Consider the following 19924-nt stretch of genomic DNA (forward strand, 5'->3'; position numbering starts at 1 on the left):
GATTCTTATTCATCTCGATTCCTGATTTTTAAAAATTTGTTTTATTTTTTATGAGAAGTAATTTTTAACAAATATATTTCCAGGCAACCAGGAGTTTTTTTCTAACCTGTTTTGAAAAAGTTGTGTTGTATTTTTTATACCGAACAACTCAATGCAAACTCCTGTTGAAAAGAGGAATCGTTTCTGATTCGAATCATCACACTAAGAATCGTGACCGGATCGAAATGTTCAGTGCCCAAAGATTCAGGGTTGAGATAAATGCTTTAAAATGTTAGTGGTATCGTTTTTTTTATTATCAGTATCATTTGTATCATTTTTTTTTAAATCAACATAAAAAAACACAAGATACACTTACAATTAGTGCACCGACCTCAAAAAACCTCCCTCCCCCATTTACACTCATTCACACAAAAGGGTTGTTTCTTTCTGTTATTAATATTCTGGTAGGTTCCTACATTATATATCAATATATATCAGGGGTGCTCACACTTTTTCTGCAGGCGAGCTACTTTTCAATTGATCAAGTCGTGGGGATCTACCACATTCATATGTATAATTTATATTTACTTATTTATGAAACATATGTTTTTGTTAACAAATTAAAGGTGTTTAAAGATAATACAAGCATGTTTAACACATATAGTTAATATTGTTAATACATTAAAGGTGTTTAATGAAAATACAAGTATGTTTAATACATATAGTTAATATTGTTAACAACTTAAAGGTGTTTAAAGATAATGCAAGCATGTTTAACACATATAGTTAATATTGTTAACAAGTTAAAGGTGTTTAAAGATAATACAAGCATGTTTAACACATATAGTTAATATTGTTAATACATTAAAGGTGTTTAATGAAAATACAAGTATGTTTAATACATATAGTTAATATTGTTAACAACTTAAAGGTGTTTAAAGATAATGCAAGCATGTTTAACACATATAGTTAATATTGTTAACAAGTTAAAGGTGTTTAAAGATAATACAAGCATGTTTATGTCATGTCTGTATTATCATGTTTTGTTTTAAGTCATGTTTTGTTTAGTTTCTGTCTTTTCACTCCCTTGTCTGGTCACCATAGCAACCATTAGTTTTCACCTGTCACGTCACGCACCTGTTTCACGTCTTGAGTCACGCACCTGTTTTCGTTAATCATGTCCATAGTATTTAAGTTCATTCATTTTCTGTTGTTCGGCCTGACGACCTCACACCACATTTATGCTCCGTCCATTGTTTCATGTCCATGTTCACGCTGCTCCTTTTTTGTCCAAGCCAAGTAAGTTTTTGTTCCATGTTTATAATCTTTTTGTTTTTCATAGTTTATTCTCCGCCACTGTGCGTGCTTTTCATTTGTACTTTTTGCTATAGTCTTTTGGTTTCATAGTTTATTATCCGCCACTGTGCGCGTTTTCGTTTGTACTTTTTTTTGATATATTAAATAAATCATGTACCTCCATTCCCGTCTCGCCCGTGCCAACTTTCCGTTGCATCCCGGAAAAGCAAACTCCAAAGATCAAGTCCTGACAGTTCAACACATATAGTTAATATTGTTAACAAGTTAAAGATGTTTAATGATAATGCAAGCATGTTTAACACATATAGTTAATATTGTTAATAAGTTAAACGTGTTTAAAGATAATACAAGCATGTTTAACACATATAGATTCCTTTCTTTCATGAAGACACGAATATAAGTTGGTGTATTACCTGATTGTGATGACTTGCATTGATTGGAATCAGACAGTGGTGATGATAACGTCCGCATTTTCGAATGGAGGAGAAAAAAAGTCCTCCTTTCTGTCCAATACCACATGAAAGTGGTTGGTTTTTGGCATCTTATTTGTCCAGCTTCCGTACTCCTTTGTATACACTTTACAAGAAATACATTGTCGGCAAACTCCGTAGCTTGCTAGCTTGTGCACGCCAGCTTTCTGAGACTCTTATTTTGGTAGCGCAGGCAGGATGAAGAAGCGCTTTTATTGTGCAACTGTGCAGTCGGTCTTTAGAGTTTTGACGACAGGTATGGCGCCAGAGTCTGTTGAAATAAAGTGTTTCTCGCCTTCCAGTCGGTCATTTTAATGAGCTGGCAGCAGCCAGCGTCATCTCAGAAGACCCTCGAATGTCAATCAAGTGACGAAAGTGACGTCATAGTGAAGATTTATGATCGCTCATTTTTAGGACTATTTTTTTAATGCCTGGCTGGTGATCGACTGACACACCCTCCACGATCGACCAGTAGCTCGCGATCGACGTAATGAGCACCCCTGATATATATCAATACAGTCTGCAAGGGATACAGTCCGTAAGCACACATGATTGTGCTGGTCCACTAATAGTACTAACCTTCAACAGTTAATTTTACTCATTAATTACTAGTTTCTATGTAACTGTGTTTATATTGTTTTACTTTCTTTTTTATTCAAGACTTTTTAAAAAAAAAATTTTATCTTATTTTATTTTATTATTATTTTTAAATAGGACCTTATCTTCACCATACCTGGTTGTCCAAATTAGGCATAATAATGTGTTAATTCCACGACTGTATATATCGGTATCGGTTGGTATCGGTAATTAAGATCGGATATCGGCAAAAAAGCCATTATCGGACATCCCTAATTCAGGGTGTACAAAAATATAAATCTCGATTTATATTCTGATTTGAATTGATTCTAATGCAATTCTTAATTTTTTTTTAATTGATCAAAAAAAAGGAAACTTTTTTTTTTCTTTTTTTTTCCCCCAAGAATACATTTTTAAAAATACGTTCTTTAGAAGATTCACACAAAAAAAATTAATTCACATCCAAATCGCGATTTGTATTTGTGGAGGGGAGCGTGGCCTGCGGGCCTGCAGCAAAGCGGGGTGTGCCAGGACCGGCCTCGAAGTCAGCGACAGGTGTGTAGATGGCCCACATTCACAAAAAGACAATTGCTGAAAAACACTAAGAGACTTGTTTGGAAAAATGAAACTGTCTTGTAACAATGAAACAGGCTCGCCTGGAAATGTTCGGTGGTCTGGAGGCCCCACGTTGGGCGCCAAATTGTGGAAGTTGCTTCCAGTGGGGCCTCCAGACCACCGAGCATTTCCAGGCGAGCCCGTTTCATTGTTACAAGACAGTTTTATTTTTCCAAACAAGTCTCAGTGCTTTTCAGCAATCGTCTTTTTGTGAATGTTTGTCATGCTCTCGCTCTCCCCCAGCTCCAACAATGTCTCTCCTCCCGGTTGCTACTTATACAGAGAGACAGGTGATTAGATAACAAAGCCCAGGTGGGCCATCTACGCACCTGTCGCTGACTTCGAGGCCGGTCCTGGCACACCCCGCTTAACTGCAGGCCCACAGGCCACGCCTCCCTCCACAGTATTCATCTCAATTCCTAATTTTAAAAAATCAATTAAAAACTAAAAATTTTCAATTGTTGTTTGGAGAATCGATTCGATTCTGAATCGTATGGGGTGCACAAAAAAATGTATTCACATCCAAATCTTGATTCTTATTTTTCTTATTCTAAATGTTCAAAGATTGATTAAAAATATATTTTTTAAATATTTTTTTTACTAATCAATTTTGAAAGACGTTTATAGGAATACATTGCAAGAATCAATCTTAAATAAGAATCAATTCTGAATCGAATCGTCACCCCAAGAATTCACCCCCCGAGTGTTTTTGTTCTGCATTTCACAATTTATAGCAAGCAGATCATTTGAGTATTTTCACGACATAATATATACTGTATTGCTTTAAACGAGTATTAATCATTATTCCACACTGAAGAAAATATATTTGACTGAGTTGTTATTGTTTTTTCTGCACGTTGCTTGGCAATCACATAAACATGTTGTGTACTTGAATGGGAAGTAATCCATTACTTTGTATATGAATGTACTCTGCTCTGCTTAATAAACAATTATTTAAATTGCCTCTATTTTTTTGTTTTTGTGACACATGTCTCTCTCTCCAATACCAAACACACAAAACCAAATTGTCACACAATAAACCAAACCCACATTGCTACGATAACAACTTAGACGATACTTTCATACAATTTGCTTAAAAGATACGTACATATTAACCCAATCATTGGGTAACTTCATTAATATTAACCCAACCATTGGGTAACTTCATTAATATTAACCCAACCATTGGGTAACTTCATAAATATTAACCCAACAATTGGGTAACTTCATAAAGATAATTGTCATTTCCTTTTTTCCTGGTAATTTCTGTCTTGCAACATTTACAAACAATTGAGAAATAATAATAATCAAAATAAGTACAAAAAACAGTACAAAACAGCGGTGGGTTGTAAACTCAATAAAGTAACTAAAATAGAAAGCAAAATATATATAAATAAATATATATATATATATATACTGTATATATATATATATATATATATATATATATATATATATATACTGTATACATATATATATATATATATATATATATATATATATATATATATAAATATATATATATATATATGTGTTACCATTTAGTGGTCAATTGTACGGAATATGTGCTGTACTGTGCAATCTACTAATAAAAGTTTCAATCAATCAAACAAAAACAAAACAAAAAAAATAAAAAATAAATATATATATATATATATATATAAAACAAAGTGCAAAGCCACAGGCTCACACAAGTTCAGTAAATAATTTAAATTTGGAACACAACATCATCGTTTTTACAGCTTTTTGGTTGTTAGAGGTAGAGAGTGTTTAAATGTAGAGTTATAATTATTTTTAAAAATTTTAGAAAACAATTGTTTTTTTATAAACAAATTTAATGAAGTTTCCTGAAAACACAAAATACCTGACAAATTTAAGCAGTGCATATATATATATATATATATATATATACCTGACAAATTTAAGCAGTGCATATATATATATATATATATGTATATATATGTATATATATATATATATATATATATATATATATGTTTTTTTATAAACAAATTTAATGAAGTTTCCTGAAAACACAAAATACCTGACAAATTTAAGCAGTGCATATATATATATATATATATATATATATATATATATATATATATATATATATATATATATATATATATATATACATATATATATATATATATATGCACTGCTTAAATTTGTCAGGTATTTTGTGTTTTCAGGAAACTTCATTAAATTTGTTTATAAAAAAACAATTGTTTTCTAAAATTTATATATATATATACATATATATATATATATATATATATATATATATATATATGTATTATCTTTACATTTACTTCTACTGCATACCAAATGAACTGCTACTGCATATATATATATATATATATATATATATATATATATATATATATATATATATATATATATATATATATATATATATATATAGTAGAAGTAAATGTAAAGATAAAAGCTAGCCAGAAGAATAAACTAACTATTGCATTCATGCAAATTGTACAAATGTTGAATAATGCACTTAGTTATTCAAGTACATTTTAAAAAGTCGTACATCCTGCTTTAACAGACCATTATAACAACCGAGAAATATGTATCATCTCCAAATACCTCCCTCTTATAAAATTAAAAAGTCAAATTGAAATACTGTAAATAAGTACAAAAGCTGTAGTGAAATATTAGTATGGTTCATAATATGTAAGTCTTCTGAGTATGTTCTTATTGACAACATTCGTCAAACATGTCTCGTTTATTAGAAAAACGGAAAATAAAGCTGTTATTTTATGAAGTGGAAATATTGAAATAAATATGTAACAATGTAACGTTTTGACTGTAAAAAAATGTCATTTTATAGGCAGGAAGTGGAAACATGAGAAAACAAAGTTGCAATATTTTAGAACACAATTCATACTTGCCAACCTTGAGACCTCCGATTTCGGGAGGTGGGGGGTGGGGGCGTGGTCGGGGGTGGGGCGGGGCGTTGTTGGGGGCGTGGTTAAGAGGGGAGGAGTATATTGACAGCTAGAATTTACCAAGTCAAGTATTTCATACATATATATATATATATATATATTTAGAAAACAATTGTTTTTTTATAAACACATTTAATGAAGTTTCCTGAAAACACAAAATACCTGACAAATTTAAGCAGTGCATATATATATATATATATATATATATATATATATATATATATATATGTATGTGTGGGAAAAAATCACAAGACTATTTCATCTCTACAGGCCTGTTTCATGAGGGGGGGTTCCCTCAATCATCAGGAGATTGAGGGATGATTGAGGGAACCCCCCCTCATGAAACATACATATATTGCGCTCTACTACGGTATCGAGCACTATTTTTTGGATAACCTTATTAAGACATATATATATATATATATATATATATATATATATATATATATATATATATATATATATATATATATATATATATATATATATATATATATATATACATACACACATATATATATATATATATATATATATATATACACACACATATATATATACATATATATATATATATATATGTATATATATATATATATATATATATATATATATATATATATATGTATGTGTGGGGAAAAAAATCACAAGACTATTTCATCTCTAAAGGCCTGTTTCATGAGGGGGGGTACCCTCAATCATCAGGAGATTTTAATGGGAGCATTCGCATACCATGGTTTATATAGGGCACAGAGTGGGTGGGTACAGGCTGGCGTAGGGGCGTGGTGATTGGCTCATGTGTTACCTAGGAGGTGTATATATATATATATATATATATATATATATATATATATATATATATATATATATATATATATACATATATATATATACATATAGCAGCAATTATTTTAATAATTAATTATGGTCATTTTAAATGAATTATTATGATAATTTAAAATCAATTATTTCAAATATGTTTATTTTAATGTAGAATTCACAAAAAAATAAAAATACAATTAATTTTGATGTTTTTAGCAAAATATAGTAAAAATTTATTTATTTTTTTATTAATAAATATATTTATTTTTAGGTAAAATAAACATAATAATACAATTTATCTCTAGTCTGGATGATTTAGTTCTTGTCACCCTGTTGTCCTCCCGTCATGAAAAAAGGCTGTCCTCACTCAGGTCCGCATGGAGCTGGAGAGGGGGCTTGGGTTCCAGCTCCGGCTGAAAATCGGGAGATTTTCGGGAGAATATTTGTCCCGGGAGGTTTTGGGGAGAGGCGCTGGATTTCGGGAGTCTCCCGGAAAATTCTGGAGGGTTGGCAAGTATGACACAATTGTCGCCTTAAATATCCCAAAAGTGGAGCCCCGCCCCTTGGCAAAAAAAAAAAAGAAAGAAAGTGCGTCACGCGGAATGCCGCGCTCTCATTGGCCGGGGAGCCGGATTCAAGTCAGAGCTCCGCCCCCCCTTCCCACGTGACCACCCCTGCCATTTGACGTAGATACCGAGCGAGACTGCGCAATATTTATCATGCGCTGTTAAGTCGACCTCCTCTTTTGATGTCCAGGCAACACTCGTGTTCCCTGCCACCTTTAATTCGGCAGACATGCGTCGAAGTAAGACTGAAGTTGACCGCTACGTCGCCTCCGTGCAGACTTCCTCGCCTTCACTCAAAGAGGTGAGTGGCGCCGGCGGCTAACGTTAGCATGCTAGCTCCGTCACCGCGAGGATAAGACTGTTAAAACTCACGCCTCGGCGATATTTAGCGTGTATCGCGATTAAAGTTGACAGTTTGACCGAGCCCGGCCGGTTGGCGCCGGCTAACAGCTTAGAGAGACCCGGCACGATGATCCGCTTTAGAGGCGGAGAAAGCGCGCGGCGTGGGCTGGTCGGAGCTACTAGCATGTTAGCTAGCTGCTAGCAACACTGCCAAACTTGCACTTTTTCAACCTACTTTGACTTGTAAAGTCCACTTTTTAGACGTCTGTTGCTCGGCGACGTTAAGCATGCTTATGCAAGTGCAAGTGCAACACTATGTCGTCAATAAAGCAGGTCAGTAGCGCATTGTTTTGAAACCGGGACCATCACAATATTAATCATTTTGTCATTTTGAATAGGATAATTGAGTTTGGGTTTATTTCGAACATGCAAGTATACATCATAATACATCACACAATTTCACATCATTTCATTTTACATCATGCCCGAAAAGGAGTAGGAAGAAGCAGAGCTTATTTAATCCTACCCCTTTTCTTTTACATAACAGTTGCTAAAACTTTTGTTCACTTCCTGTTCTCAATGTATTCACAATATACTCCATAAGTAATCACAATAAAAATAAGTAAATAAATAACAATTGGTGAAGTAAGTTACATTTCATATGTTGAAATACCGTATTTTCCGCACCATAAGGCGCCCTGGGTTATAAGCCGCGCCTTCAATGAACGGCATATTTCAAAACTTTGTCCACCTATAAGACGCCCCCGTGTTATAAGCCGTATCTAACTGCGCTAAAGGAATGTCAAAAAAACAGTCAGATAGGTCAGTCAAACTTTAATAATATATTAAAACCAGCGTGATGTGGGCGCGCATGGAATCGTATATCAACATGGACGGAGCTGCGTGAAGAAAGCCACCCGGCCTCTTCGCGTAAACTTAAACTTACCTTAACCACTCGCTCATCTTTTCTTCATCCATCCCTTCGAGTTAGCTTTTATGATGACGCCGGCTGGAAAGGTCTCTTTTGGCAAGGTCTTCCTTTTGAATATCACCATGGGTGGAAGTTTCTGGCCATTAGCATGGCAAGCTAGAACCACAGTGAAGGATGACTTCTCATTCCCTGTGGTGCGAATATTCACCGTACGTGCTCCCGTTGTATCCACAGTGCGGTTCACAGGAATATCAGTTGCTGTGAAATAGTAATCCGTGTGCGGATGGAGAGATTGCGTCTTTTCATGAACCGGATCCTTGTCGCTTAGTAGGAGCCATTTTGTGGTCTTTACAGATGTAAACACACAAAGGAAATGAAACGTAGGTAATATCTGCGCGCTTTTTCTTCTTCTACGCGGGCGGGTGGTTGCTTACAGTAGAAGAAGAAGCGCTTCCTGTTCTATGGGGGCAGGTGCTTACCTTGGCGGTTGCTTGCGTAGAAGAAGAAGCGCTTCCTGTTCTACCGGGAAAAAAGATGGCGGCTGTTTACCGTAGTTGCGAGATCGAAACTTTATGAAAATGAATCGTAATATTAATCCATATATAGAGCGCACCGGGTTATAAAGCGCACTGTCAGCTTTTGAGAAAATTTGTGGTTTTTAGGTGCGCCTTATAGTGCGGAAAATACGGTATTCAATGTCTAGTTTGGTTACGCCATCATGAGCGCAACACAAGGTTGTAAAAGTTTCAACTACAATTCTAAATAAGATGTCAAAAGCAAACCGAAATCAAATACACACAGCTTAAAGATTGATCAATACCTGTTTAAATTTAGTAATACATAAATATGATGATTTATCAAAATATAAAAGAAATATACCTGAACAGAACGCTCATGATGGTTACACCAAAAAGTAACGCTATGGATCACGTTTTTCCAAGTTTTTTGGGCATTTTTATGCTATTTCCAAGCATCTCCTTTTTATTAGGGCCCGCATGGCCCATTGCATAAGGACTCCCAAAGGGAGTCCTTATGCAATGGGACATAAGGACCTATTGAATTTGTAAGGTTTTATTATTATCATTGATTTTACATGGTCAATCTAATGCATATTATATATGCATGCCCTAGTAAACAAAAAAAAGTCATATTTATTTTGATTGTTACATTTTGAAGTACATTTGTGCAGGTGGGTGTGAATGTACCCATTACCAGAGCTGTACACTAGTAGATTGCACAGTGAAGTACATATTCCGTACAATTGACCACTAAAGGGTAACACCCGAATAAGTTTTTCAACTTGTTTAAGTCGGGGTCCACGTTAATCAATTCATGGTACAAATATATACTATCATCACAATACAGTCATCACACAAGTTAATCATCAGAGTATATGCATTGAATTATTTACATTATTTACAATCCGGGGCGTGGTATGAGGAGGGTTTGGTTGATATCAGCACTTCAGTCATCAACAATTGCATCATCCGAGAAATGGACATTGAAACAGTGTAGGTCTGACTTGGTAGGATATGTACAGCGAGCAGAGAACATAGTGAGTTCAGAAAGCAAAAGAACAAGTATATACATTTGGTTATTTACAATCCGGGGATGTGGAGGGGGGAGGGTGTTAGTCAAGGGTTGAAGTTGACTGGAGGTGTTCTTTTAGTGCGGTTTTGAAGGAGGATAGAGATGCCCTTTCTTTTACACCTGTTGGGAGTACATTCCATATTGATGTGGCATAGAAGGAGAATGAGTTAAGACCTTTGTTAGATCGGAATCTGGGTTTAACGTGGTTAGTGGAACTCCCCCTGGATGTAACAAGGTTTTCCAAAATAAATCAACTCAAGTTATGGAAACAAAATGCCAAATGGCACTGGCATATTTATTATTGAAGTCACAAAGTGCTTTTTATTTTTTTAACATGCCTCAAAACTGCAGCTTGGAATTTGGGGCATGCTCTCCCTGAGAAAGCATGAGGAGATTGAAAAAACTAAACATATTTGCTCAATTCTCATGCCAAACAAAGTATCATCGGTATGTATCGTTGAGTAATATGTTATTATTTGATTGTGGTGTAAAATTTGTTGGCTTTGATGTCATTTGGGACGTTTTATGTTTGCTGTAGAGTGCTCAACATACATATTTTGTGGTGTTTCTTCATTACACACATTTGTTATTGTATTATGCGTGCGTGTCTTTAATGTGAGCATCCTTTCTGCTTGTATGTTTTTAGTTTGACCCGTTTTACAGTCAATAAACCTGTGGACAAGAAGACATTTTTTCGAGTGTTTGATCAAGGAAAGGTGTTAGGGTAAAGCCAAGATATTCCTACATATCAAGGGCGGCACAATAACATATTTGACAACGTTTATATCTGAGGCTTATGAATTAAATACGTTTATTTCGGTCATATAATCAACCATCAGGAGGTAGCGGGGGGTGTATATTGTAGCGTCCCGGAAGAGTTAGTGCTGCAAGGGGTTCTGGGTATTTGTTCTGTTGTGTTTATGTTCTGTTACGGTGCGGATGTTCTCCCGAAATGTGTTTTGTCATTCTTGTTTGGTGTGGGTTCACAGTGTGGCGCATATTTGTAACAGTGTTTAAGTTGTTTATACGGCCACCCTCAGTGTGACCTGTATAGCTGTTGACCAAGTATGAAGGGCATTCATTTGTGTGTGTGAAAAGCTGTAGATATTACTGTATTTTTTGGACTATAAGCCACTCCTGAGTATAAGTCGCACCGGCCGAAAATGCATAATAAAGAAGAAAAAAACATATATAAGTCGCACTGGAGTATAAGTCGCATTTTTTGGGGAAATTTATTTGATAAAAGCCAACACCAAGAATAGACATTTGAAAGGCAAATTAAAATAAATAAAGAATAGTGAACAACAGGCTGAATAAGTGTACGTTATATGAGGCATAAATAACCAACTGGTATGTTAACGTAACATATTATGGTAAGAGTCATTCAAATAACTATAACATATAGAACATGCTATACGTTTACCAAACAATCTGTCACTCCTAATCGCTAAATCCCATTAAATCTTATACGCCTAGTCTCTTACGTGAATGAGATCAATAATATTATTTGATATTTTACGCTAATGTGTTAATAATTTCACACATAAGTCGCTCCTGAGTATAAGTCGCACCCCCGGCCAAACTATGAAAAAAACTGTGACTTACCGTATTTTCCGCAAAGGGAATGTCAAAAAAACAGTCAGATAGGTCAGTCAAACTTTAATAATATATTAAAAACCAGCGTGATGTGGGCGCGCATGGAGTCGTATATCAACATGGACGGAGCTGCGTGAAAAAAGCCACCCGGCCTCTTCGCGTAAACTTCCCTTAACCACTCGCTCATCTTTTCTTCATCCATCCATCCCTTCGAGTTAGCTTTTATGATGACGCCGGCTGGAAAGGTCTCTTTTGGCAAGGTCTTCCTTTTGAATATCACCATGGGTGGAAGTTTCTGGCCATTAGCATGGCAAGCTAGAACCACAGTGAAGGATGACTTCTCATTCCCTGTGGTGCGAATATTCACCGTACGTGCTCCCGTTGTATCCACAGTGCGGTTCACAGGAATATCAAAAGTCAGTGGAACCTCGTCCATGTTGATAATGTTCTCTGGCCGGATCTTTTTTTCAGCTATCTTGTTTTTACAATATGCACGGAAAGTAGCCAGCTTTTCTTGAAAGTCTTTAGGCAGTTGCTGTGAAATAGTAGTCCGTGTGCGGATGGAGAGATTGCGTCTTTTCATGAACCGGAAACCTGTCGCTTAGTAGGAGCCATTTTGTGGTCTTTACAGATGTAAACACACAAAGGAAATGAAACGTAATATCCGCGCTCTTCTTCTTCTACGGGGGCGGGTGGTTGCTTACAGTAGAAGAAGAAGCGCTTCCTGTTCTATGGGGGCGGGTGCTTACCTTGGCGGTTGCTTGCCGTAGAAGAAGAAGCGCTTCCGCTTCTACGGGGAAAAAGATGGCGGCTGTTTACCGTAGTTGCGAGACCTAAACTTTATGAAAATGAATCTTAATATTAATACATATATAAAGCGCACCGGGTTATAAGCCGCACTGTCAGCTTTTGAGTAAATTTGTGGTTTTTAGGTGCGGCTAATAGTGCGGAAAATACGGTATAGTCCGAAAAATACTGTATGTGATTGGGCCGGCACGCAAAGGCAGTGCCTTTAAGGTTTATTGGCGCTCTGTACTTCTCCCTACGTCCGTGTACACAGCGGTGTTTTAAAGTCATAAATTTTACTTTTTGAAACCGATACCGATAATTTCCGATATTACATTTTAAAGCATTTATCGGCCGATAATATTGGCGGTCCAATATTATCGGACATCTCAAATTTTTTAATGTTTTCTATCATTCTTCATACCATTTCTCATGAACGTTTTTTTCATAGTTTGCGACTTATACTCAGGAGCGACTTATGTGTGAAATTATTAACACATTACCGTAAAATATCAAATAATATTATTTATCTCATTCACGTAAGAGACTAGACGTATAAGATTTCCTGGGATTTAGCGATTAAGAGTAATTAACGCCAACACTGTTAATACATGTTAGGTTCAAAGTTATCTCAGAAATTTGCTGAATTGTTAATTTTCTGTCTCATTGTTTGTCTTTTACAGAAACCGGTCAAAGGATTTTTATTTGCTAAACTCTATTTCGAAGCAAAGGAGTATGAACTTGCAAAGAGGTAAGCATGTCTGCTTTGTAACTTTTGACTGGGGTTGTCCCGATACCAATATTTTGGTACAGATACTTTTCTAAATAAAGGGGACCACAAAAAATGGCATTATTGGCTTTATTTTAACAAAAAATCTTAAGGTACATTAAATATATGTTTATTATTGTAATTTAGTCCTTAAATAAAATAGTGAACATACTAGACAACTTGTCTTTTAGTACCATACCATACCATACCAACTTTACTTATAAAGCCCTTTAAAAACAAGCACAGTTGAAAAACAAAGGGCTGTACACCACAAAGAAATAGAGGCAAAGGACAGACTAAAAAATAACATTTAAAACAGAAATAAAAATACACAATTAAAAAGCAAATATAAATTACCCTAAGAACAGTTTGTTGGATAAAAACAGTTTAAAAGCTAAAAACAGTTCAAAAAGTTAAAAGCTAAAAACAGTTCAAAGTCTCATGCTGGGTTAAAAGCCAGTGAATAAAAATGTAGTAGTAAGTAAACAAACAAAGACTCCCAATTAGTCTGCTGACGTATGCAGTAACATATTGTGTCATTTATATTCTATTATTTTGTCAAAATTATAAAGGACAATCTGTAAAAATTAATTACTAATCTACATGTTCATTTACTGTTAATATCTGCTTACTTTCTGTTTCAACATGTTCTATCTACACTTCTGTTCAAATGTAATAATCACTTATTCTTCTGTTGTTTGGATACTTTACATTAGTTTTGGATGATACCACACATTTAGGTATCGATTCGATATCAAGTACCGTAGTTACAGGATAGAGATGCGCGGTTTGCGGACACAACCGCGGAGTCCGCGGATTATCCGCGGGTCGGGCGGTTGAAATAAAAAAAATTAGATTTTAAATAGATTCAGGCGGGTGGCAGTTAAACCAATTCGGAAATATATATACATAGTTAAATGTTGTTACCCACATATGAAAAACGAGCAGGCACCTGCAGCACGCCACAACAGAAGAAGAAAAAGAAAAAGATGGCAACGCCGGCAGCAAACGTGGTACGCGACAAACTAAAAAAGGGAATACTAAAGACCAGGGGAAAAAAAGGCCAGAAAAGTTCAGCGTGGACTCGTTTTAATGAGGTTGTAAATCAGGATGATAGTAATGCTGGCTACGTGATTTGCAAGAGCTGCGACGCTAATTATGTCTACGACAGTCACAAAACCGGGACATCTAACATGGTGCATCACATTTGTGCAAAACCCCGAACCTCCACAAACACCCTGAGCATGAGCAGTTTCGTCCGCCGTGATCCCAGAAGAGTGCCACAGGATGTTAAAACAAGATAGAACGCAGCTGCCTGCAGCAGTTTGAGTGGCGCGAGCGCGCTTGGAGGTGCGCTCAGCGCGGCTCCCAGATGATTGCGCACTGGTGTGCGTCTGGGCCGTGACAGCGTGGCACGCATTGAATGTCTCTGCTGCATTGGATCAGTCTCCTTTCTTTAACAGGCAAAAGCTTTATAACCTCACTAATGCCTTGCATCGTCTATATTAGATATATAACAACGGGCGGGTGCGGTTTTGATAAAATGTTAGTTCGGGTGGATGGCGGATGGGCGACGACTTTTGTGATGCGGATGAAATAATTGCCTATCCGCGCATCTCTATTACAGGATCATACATTGGTCATAATTAAAGTCCTCATGTGTCCAGGGACGTATTTCCTGACTTTATAAACATAATATGAATAAAACAAAAAAAAGGAAAAACGATTTCGTGACTATAAAAATATTGATGTAATCATAGTACCATCGATTAGATATGCTCATGTACTTGGTATCATTACAGTAGATGTCAGGTGTAGATCCACCCATGGCATTTGTTTACATTCAGGCGCGCTTGCTTTTGTTAGCGGTGGCGCCGGTGAGCTATTGTATCCTCCTACGGTGTGTAGTGAAGCATGTTTAGCTATTCCTCGTCCTCCAGTGATAATAATACTTATAAGAAACTCACTTTATTTGTTGCCATGGAGGAGAGCATTAGTGATTTAGAAGTAGCTAAAACACTGTGTATTGTTGTTAGTTGTTAGCTATTCAAGTAAATATTCAAGTCATGAGATGTTCTCTGTGATCACGGCGCTGCTAAAAATAATTTGTCTGTTGGCGCGCTAAGTGTCCTGAATTTGCCTTCTTGGCACGCGAGTTGAGGTGCAAGTCACAGCTGACATTTTATATGCTGGGCGTTCAGCTCCGAGTTCAGTCATTGTGTTTTCTTGGGAAGTGGGGCGGGAAAAGGTCTACGCTGATTGGCGGTTGTCACGGACATTTCCGCCACGTTTGATGGCGTTCATATGTTCACAGATCGACCACGATCAAATAATCACTGCGGTCCTATATGTAATGTTGTCATCTTCTTAGACATGTGTCGGAGTATCTCAAAGTCCAGGAGAGGGATCCCAAAGCGCACAAGTTCCTTGGACAGCTCTACGAGAGAGACGGAGACGTCAACAAAGCAGTAGGATGTTACAAGGTGAGTGGACCTTGTTGGTGGCAGGTACTATGTATCACTACTAATAAAGTACCACGGTATTAATGAATGAAAAAGGGTACTAAACCACCTTTGAAAAATGTGGGTACTGTATTTTCATGCCAAATATATAGGATATACAGTACAGGCCAAAAGTTTGGACACGCCTTCTCGTTTCAGTGTGTTTTCTTTATTTTCATGACTATTTACATTGTAGATTGTCACTGAAGGCATCAAAACTATGACACCTGTGAAGTGAAAACCATTTTAGATGATTACCTCTTGAAGCTCATCGAGAGAATGCCAAGAGTGTGCAAAGCAGTAATCAGAGGGTGGCTATTTTGAAGAAAGTAGAATATTAAACATGTTTTCAGTTATTTCACCTTTTTTTTTATTACCGGTAAGTACATAACTTCACATGTGTTCATTCATAGTTTTGATGCCTTCAGTGGCAATCTACAACGTAAATAGTCATGAAAATAAAGAAAGCACATTGAATGAGGAGAAGGTGTGTCCAAACTTTTGGCCTGTACTGTATACTGGTGTCTTAAACCAAGCGTGCAAAGTGCTTAAAGTCGCCTGAGTGTTTTACGGCTAGATAAGTGTTAAGAGTACCGTATTTTCCGCACTATAAGGCGCACCGGATTATTAGCCGCACCTTCTATGAATTACATATTTCATAATTTTGTCCACCAATAAGCCGCCCCGGACTATAAGCCGCGCCTACGCTGCGCTAAAGTGAATGTCAAAAAAACAGTCAGATAGTTCAGTCAAACTTTAATAATATATTGAAAACCAGCGTTCTAACAACTCTGTCCCAAAATGTACGCAAATGTGCAATCACAAACATAGTAAAATTCAAAATGGTGTAGAGCAATAGCAACACAATGTTGCTCGAACGTTAATGTCACAACACACAAAATAAACATAGCGCTCACCTTCTGAAGTTATTCTTCATTCGTAAATCCTTCGAATTCTTCGTCTTCGGTGTCCGAATTGAAAAGTTGCGCAAGCGTGGTATCCAAAATGGCCGGTTCCGTCTCGTAGAAGTCATCGGGAGTCAGTGTCGCTGTTGTTCTGTGAATCCTGCCTTCCGGAAAGCTCGGACCACAGTTGTGACCGAAATATCTGCCCAGGCATTTACGATCCACTGGCAAATGTTGGCGTATGTCGTCCGAGGCTGTCTGCCCGTCTTAGTGAAGGTGTGTTCGCCTTCGGAGCTGTGTGAAAAAAGCCACCCGGCCTCTTCGCGTAAACTTCCCTTAACCACTCGCTCATCTTTTCTTCATCCATCCATCCCTTCGAGTTAGCTTTTATGATGACGCCGGCTGGAAAGGTCTCTTTTGGCAAGGTCTTCCTTTTGAATATCACCATGAGTGGAAGTTAGCATGGCAAGCTAGAACCACAGTGAAGGATGACTTCTCATTCCCTGTGGTGCGAATATTCACCGTACGTGCTCCCGTTCCACAGTGCGGTTCAGTTGCTGTGAAATACGGTAGTAATCCGTGTGCGGATGGAGAGATTGCGTCTTTTTATGAACCGGATCGCTTAGTAGGAGCCATTTTGTGGTCTTTACAGATGTAAACAGGAAATGAAACGTACGGTGATATCCGCGCGTTTTTTCTTCTTCTTCCGGGGGCGGGTGAAGCGCTTCCTGTTCTATGGGGGCGGGTGAAGCGCTTCCTGTTCTATGGGGGCGGGTGCTTTCCTTGGCGGTTGCTTGCGTAGAAGAAGAAGCGCTTCCTGTTCTACCGGGAAAAAAGATGGCGGCTGTTTACCGAAGTTGCGAGATCGAAACTTTATGAAAATTAATCGTAATAAAGCGCACCGGGTTATAAGGCGCACTGTTAGCTTTTGAGAAAATTTGTGGTTTTTAGGTGCGCCTTATAGTGCGGAAAATACGGTACTCAGATTATTTTTGTTGTAAGTAGCAACATAACATGTTTATTCTTATAAAGTAATTAGCCATTACTCTGCAGGGTTTCCCTTTGAATGCCACTAAATATGTGGCGGTAGGGGCGTGGTCAATATGACATCATCATATATGACATGATAATTATTTTTATTTTGTCCTGTCCGGCTACTCAGGCAAATCATATAGTTAATGTAGATGCCCATATCGGCTGTACAGATTTACTTTACAAAAGAAAAGTGTGGGATTCTTCTCTTGTTGACGTACTTGTATTTGAATTTATTAAATGGATTTATATTATTATTTGGTGCAGCCAGGCAGGGGGGGAGAGAAAGAGAAAAAAAGGAAGATAGAGGGGGAAATTGCGGGGACAAGAAGGGGATAAGACAGAGAGACAACAACAACAACAGAACAGCATCAGCAAATAGGATATGTACAAATATGGTAGTAAAAATGATAGCAAAGAAGCAATTAGTGAAGTAAATATTAACACAGAAATGACAATGAGCATTATTACACTACAAATGGAGCAATACAAATACCAATAAAAAATAGCACTATTGATAATGAATAATACCAATAATTACCTCTATTATCAACAATACAATTGTTTCAAATTAGACATGTCCGATAATATCGGACTGCCGATATTATCGGCCGATAAATGCTTTAAAATGTAATATCGGAAATTATCGGTATCGGTTTCAAAAAGTAAAATGTATAACTTTTTAAAACGCAGCTGTGTACACGGACGTAGGGAGAAGTACGGAGCGGCAATAAACCTTTAAAGGCACTGCCTTCGCGTGCCGGCCCAGTCACATAATATCTACGGCTTTTCACACACACAAGTGAATGCAAGGCATACTTGGTCAACAGCCATACAGGTCACACTGAGGGTGGCCGTATAAACAACTCTTAACACTGTTACAAATATGCGCCACACTGTGAACCCACACCAAACAAGAATGACAAACACATTTCGGGAGAACATCCGCACCGTAACACAACATAAACACAACAGAACAAATACCCAGAACCCCTTGCAGCACTAACGTCCGGGACGCTACAATATACACCCCCCGCCCACCTCAACCTCCTCATGCTCTCTCAGTGAGAGCTTGTCCCAAATTCCAATCTGCTGTTTTGAGGCATGTTAAAAAAATAATGCACTTTGTGACTTCAATAAAAAATATGGCAGTGCCATGTTGGCACTTTTTTCCATAACTTGAGTTTATTTATTTTAGAAAACCTTGTTACATTGTTTATTGCATCCAGCGGGGCATCACAACAAAATTAGGCATAATAATGTGTTAATTCCACGACTGTATATATATGTATCGATTGATATCGGAAGCGGTAATTAAGAGTTGGACAATATCGGATATCGGCAAAAAAGCCATTATTGGACATCTCTATTTCAAATGCAACAATGCATATATGTAATGATAACTTGAAATACAAAAGAAAGCAGATAAATGGAAGGCAAGAAAGACAAGCGAACTGTTAACCTTGGAGATTGTTGAACAAACGAGAGCCAACAATTCTGATTGGCGAACATGCCTGTCACTCAAATGCCAGTGACTGTGGAGAAAAAAACTACTTTACCCTCTTAGGGTTATAATTGGCACAAATTAAAACCTGGATGTCGATTAATCCTGCTGACCTATCACCAAATATTATTGACAAAATAATTTGTCCGCAACACATTTTAGCGTTTTTTTATCAACAATTTTGTGTATTTAGTTAACTTTTCTTCATTCATCAAGTCTATGAGACTGCTGCGGCCCTGGAAGACATGGTCATCATTGGAATAACAATGACGCTCTTCATAAACCTGTTATGTCTGTGTTTTGTGTGCAGCGTTCTGTGGACTTGAACCCCGCCCAGCGAGACCTGGTGCTCAAGGTGGCAGAGTTGCTGGTCAGCAAAGAGGAAAATGACAGCAAAGCGGAGTTCTGGGTGGAGAAAGCTGCAAAGTTGCTCCCAGGGAACCCAGCAGTCTTCAACCTGAAGGTGAAGCTCCTTTTCTCCTCAGTAATCAACACAAGCACTGATTCTCCAGTAGGGCTGGGCGATTGTGAAGCATTTGAGTTCCATCACGGCGATCAGTTGATAGCATATTTCCCCGATCAAAGAAGGCGGAACGGTCTGTTGGAAGTTACCGCCGTACTAACAGTAGGGAAGCAACAATACCGTATTTTCCGCAC

At 37.1% G+C, this 19924-nt stretch overlaps 1 protein-coding gene across 3 annotated transcripts in view; it reads left to right on the plus strand.

Annotated features, from left to right (window-relative positions):
• The first annotated feature begins 7412 nt into the window (after positions 1-7412).
• ranbp2 (RAN binding protein 2) overlaps positions 7413-19924 on the plus strand; it is a 74717-nt gene continuing 62205 nt past the window's right edge. For all 3 annotated transcript variants that reach the window (XM_061926077.1, XM_072911995.1, XM_072911996.1), the window contains exons 1-4: positions 7413-7612; positions 13240-13307; positions 15697-15808; positions 19578-19730. In XM_061926077.1, the coding sequence (XP_061782061.1) occupies positions 7541-7612; positions 13240-13307; positions 15697-15808; positions 19578-19730 (405 nt within the window). In that variant the 5' untranslated portion in view covers positions 7413-7540. The remainder of the gene's footprint in view (positions 7613-13239; positions 13308-15696; positions 15809-19577; positions 19731-19924) is intronic.

The sequence above is a fragment of the Nerophis lumbriciformis genome, linkage group LG31, assembly GCF_033978685.3.
Source record: "Nerophis lumbriciformis linkage group LG31, RoL_Nlum_v2.1, whole genome shotgun sequence".
In the NCBI taxonomy this organism is placed as follows: domain Eukaryota; kingdom Metazoa; phylum Chordata; class Actinopteri; order Syngnathiformes; family Syngnathidae; genus Nerophis; species Nerophis lumbriciformis.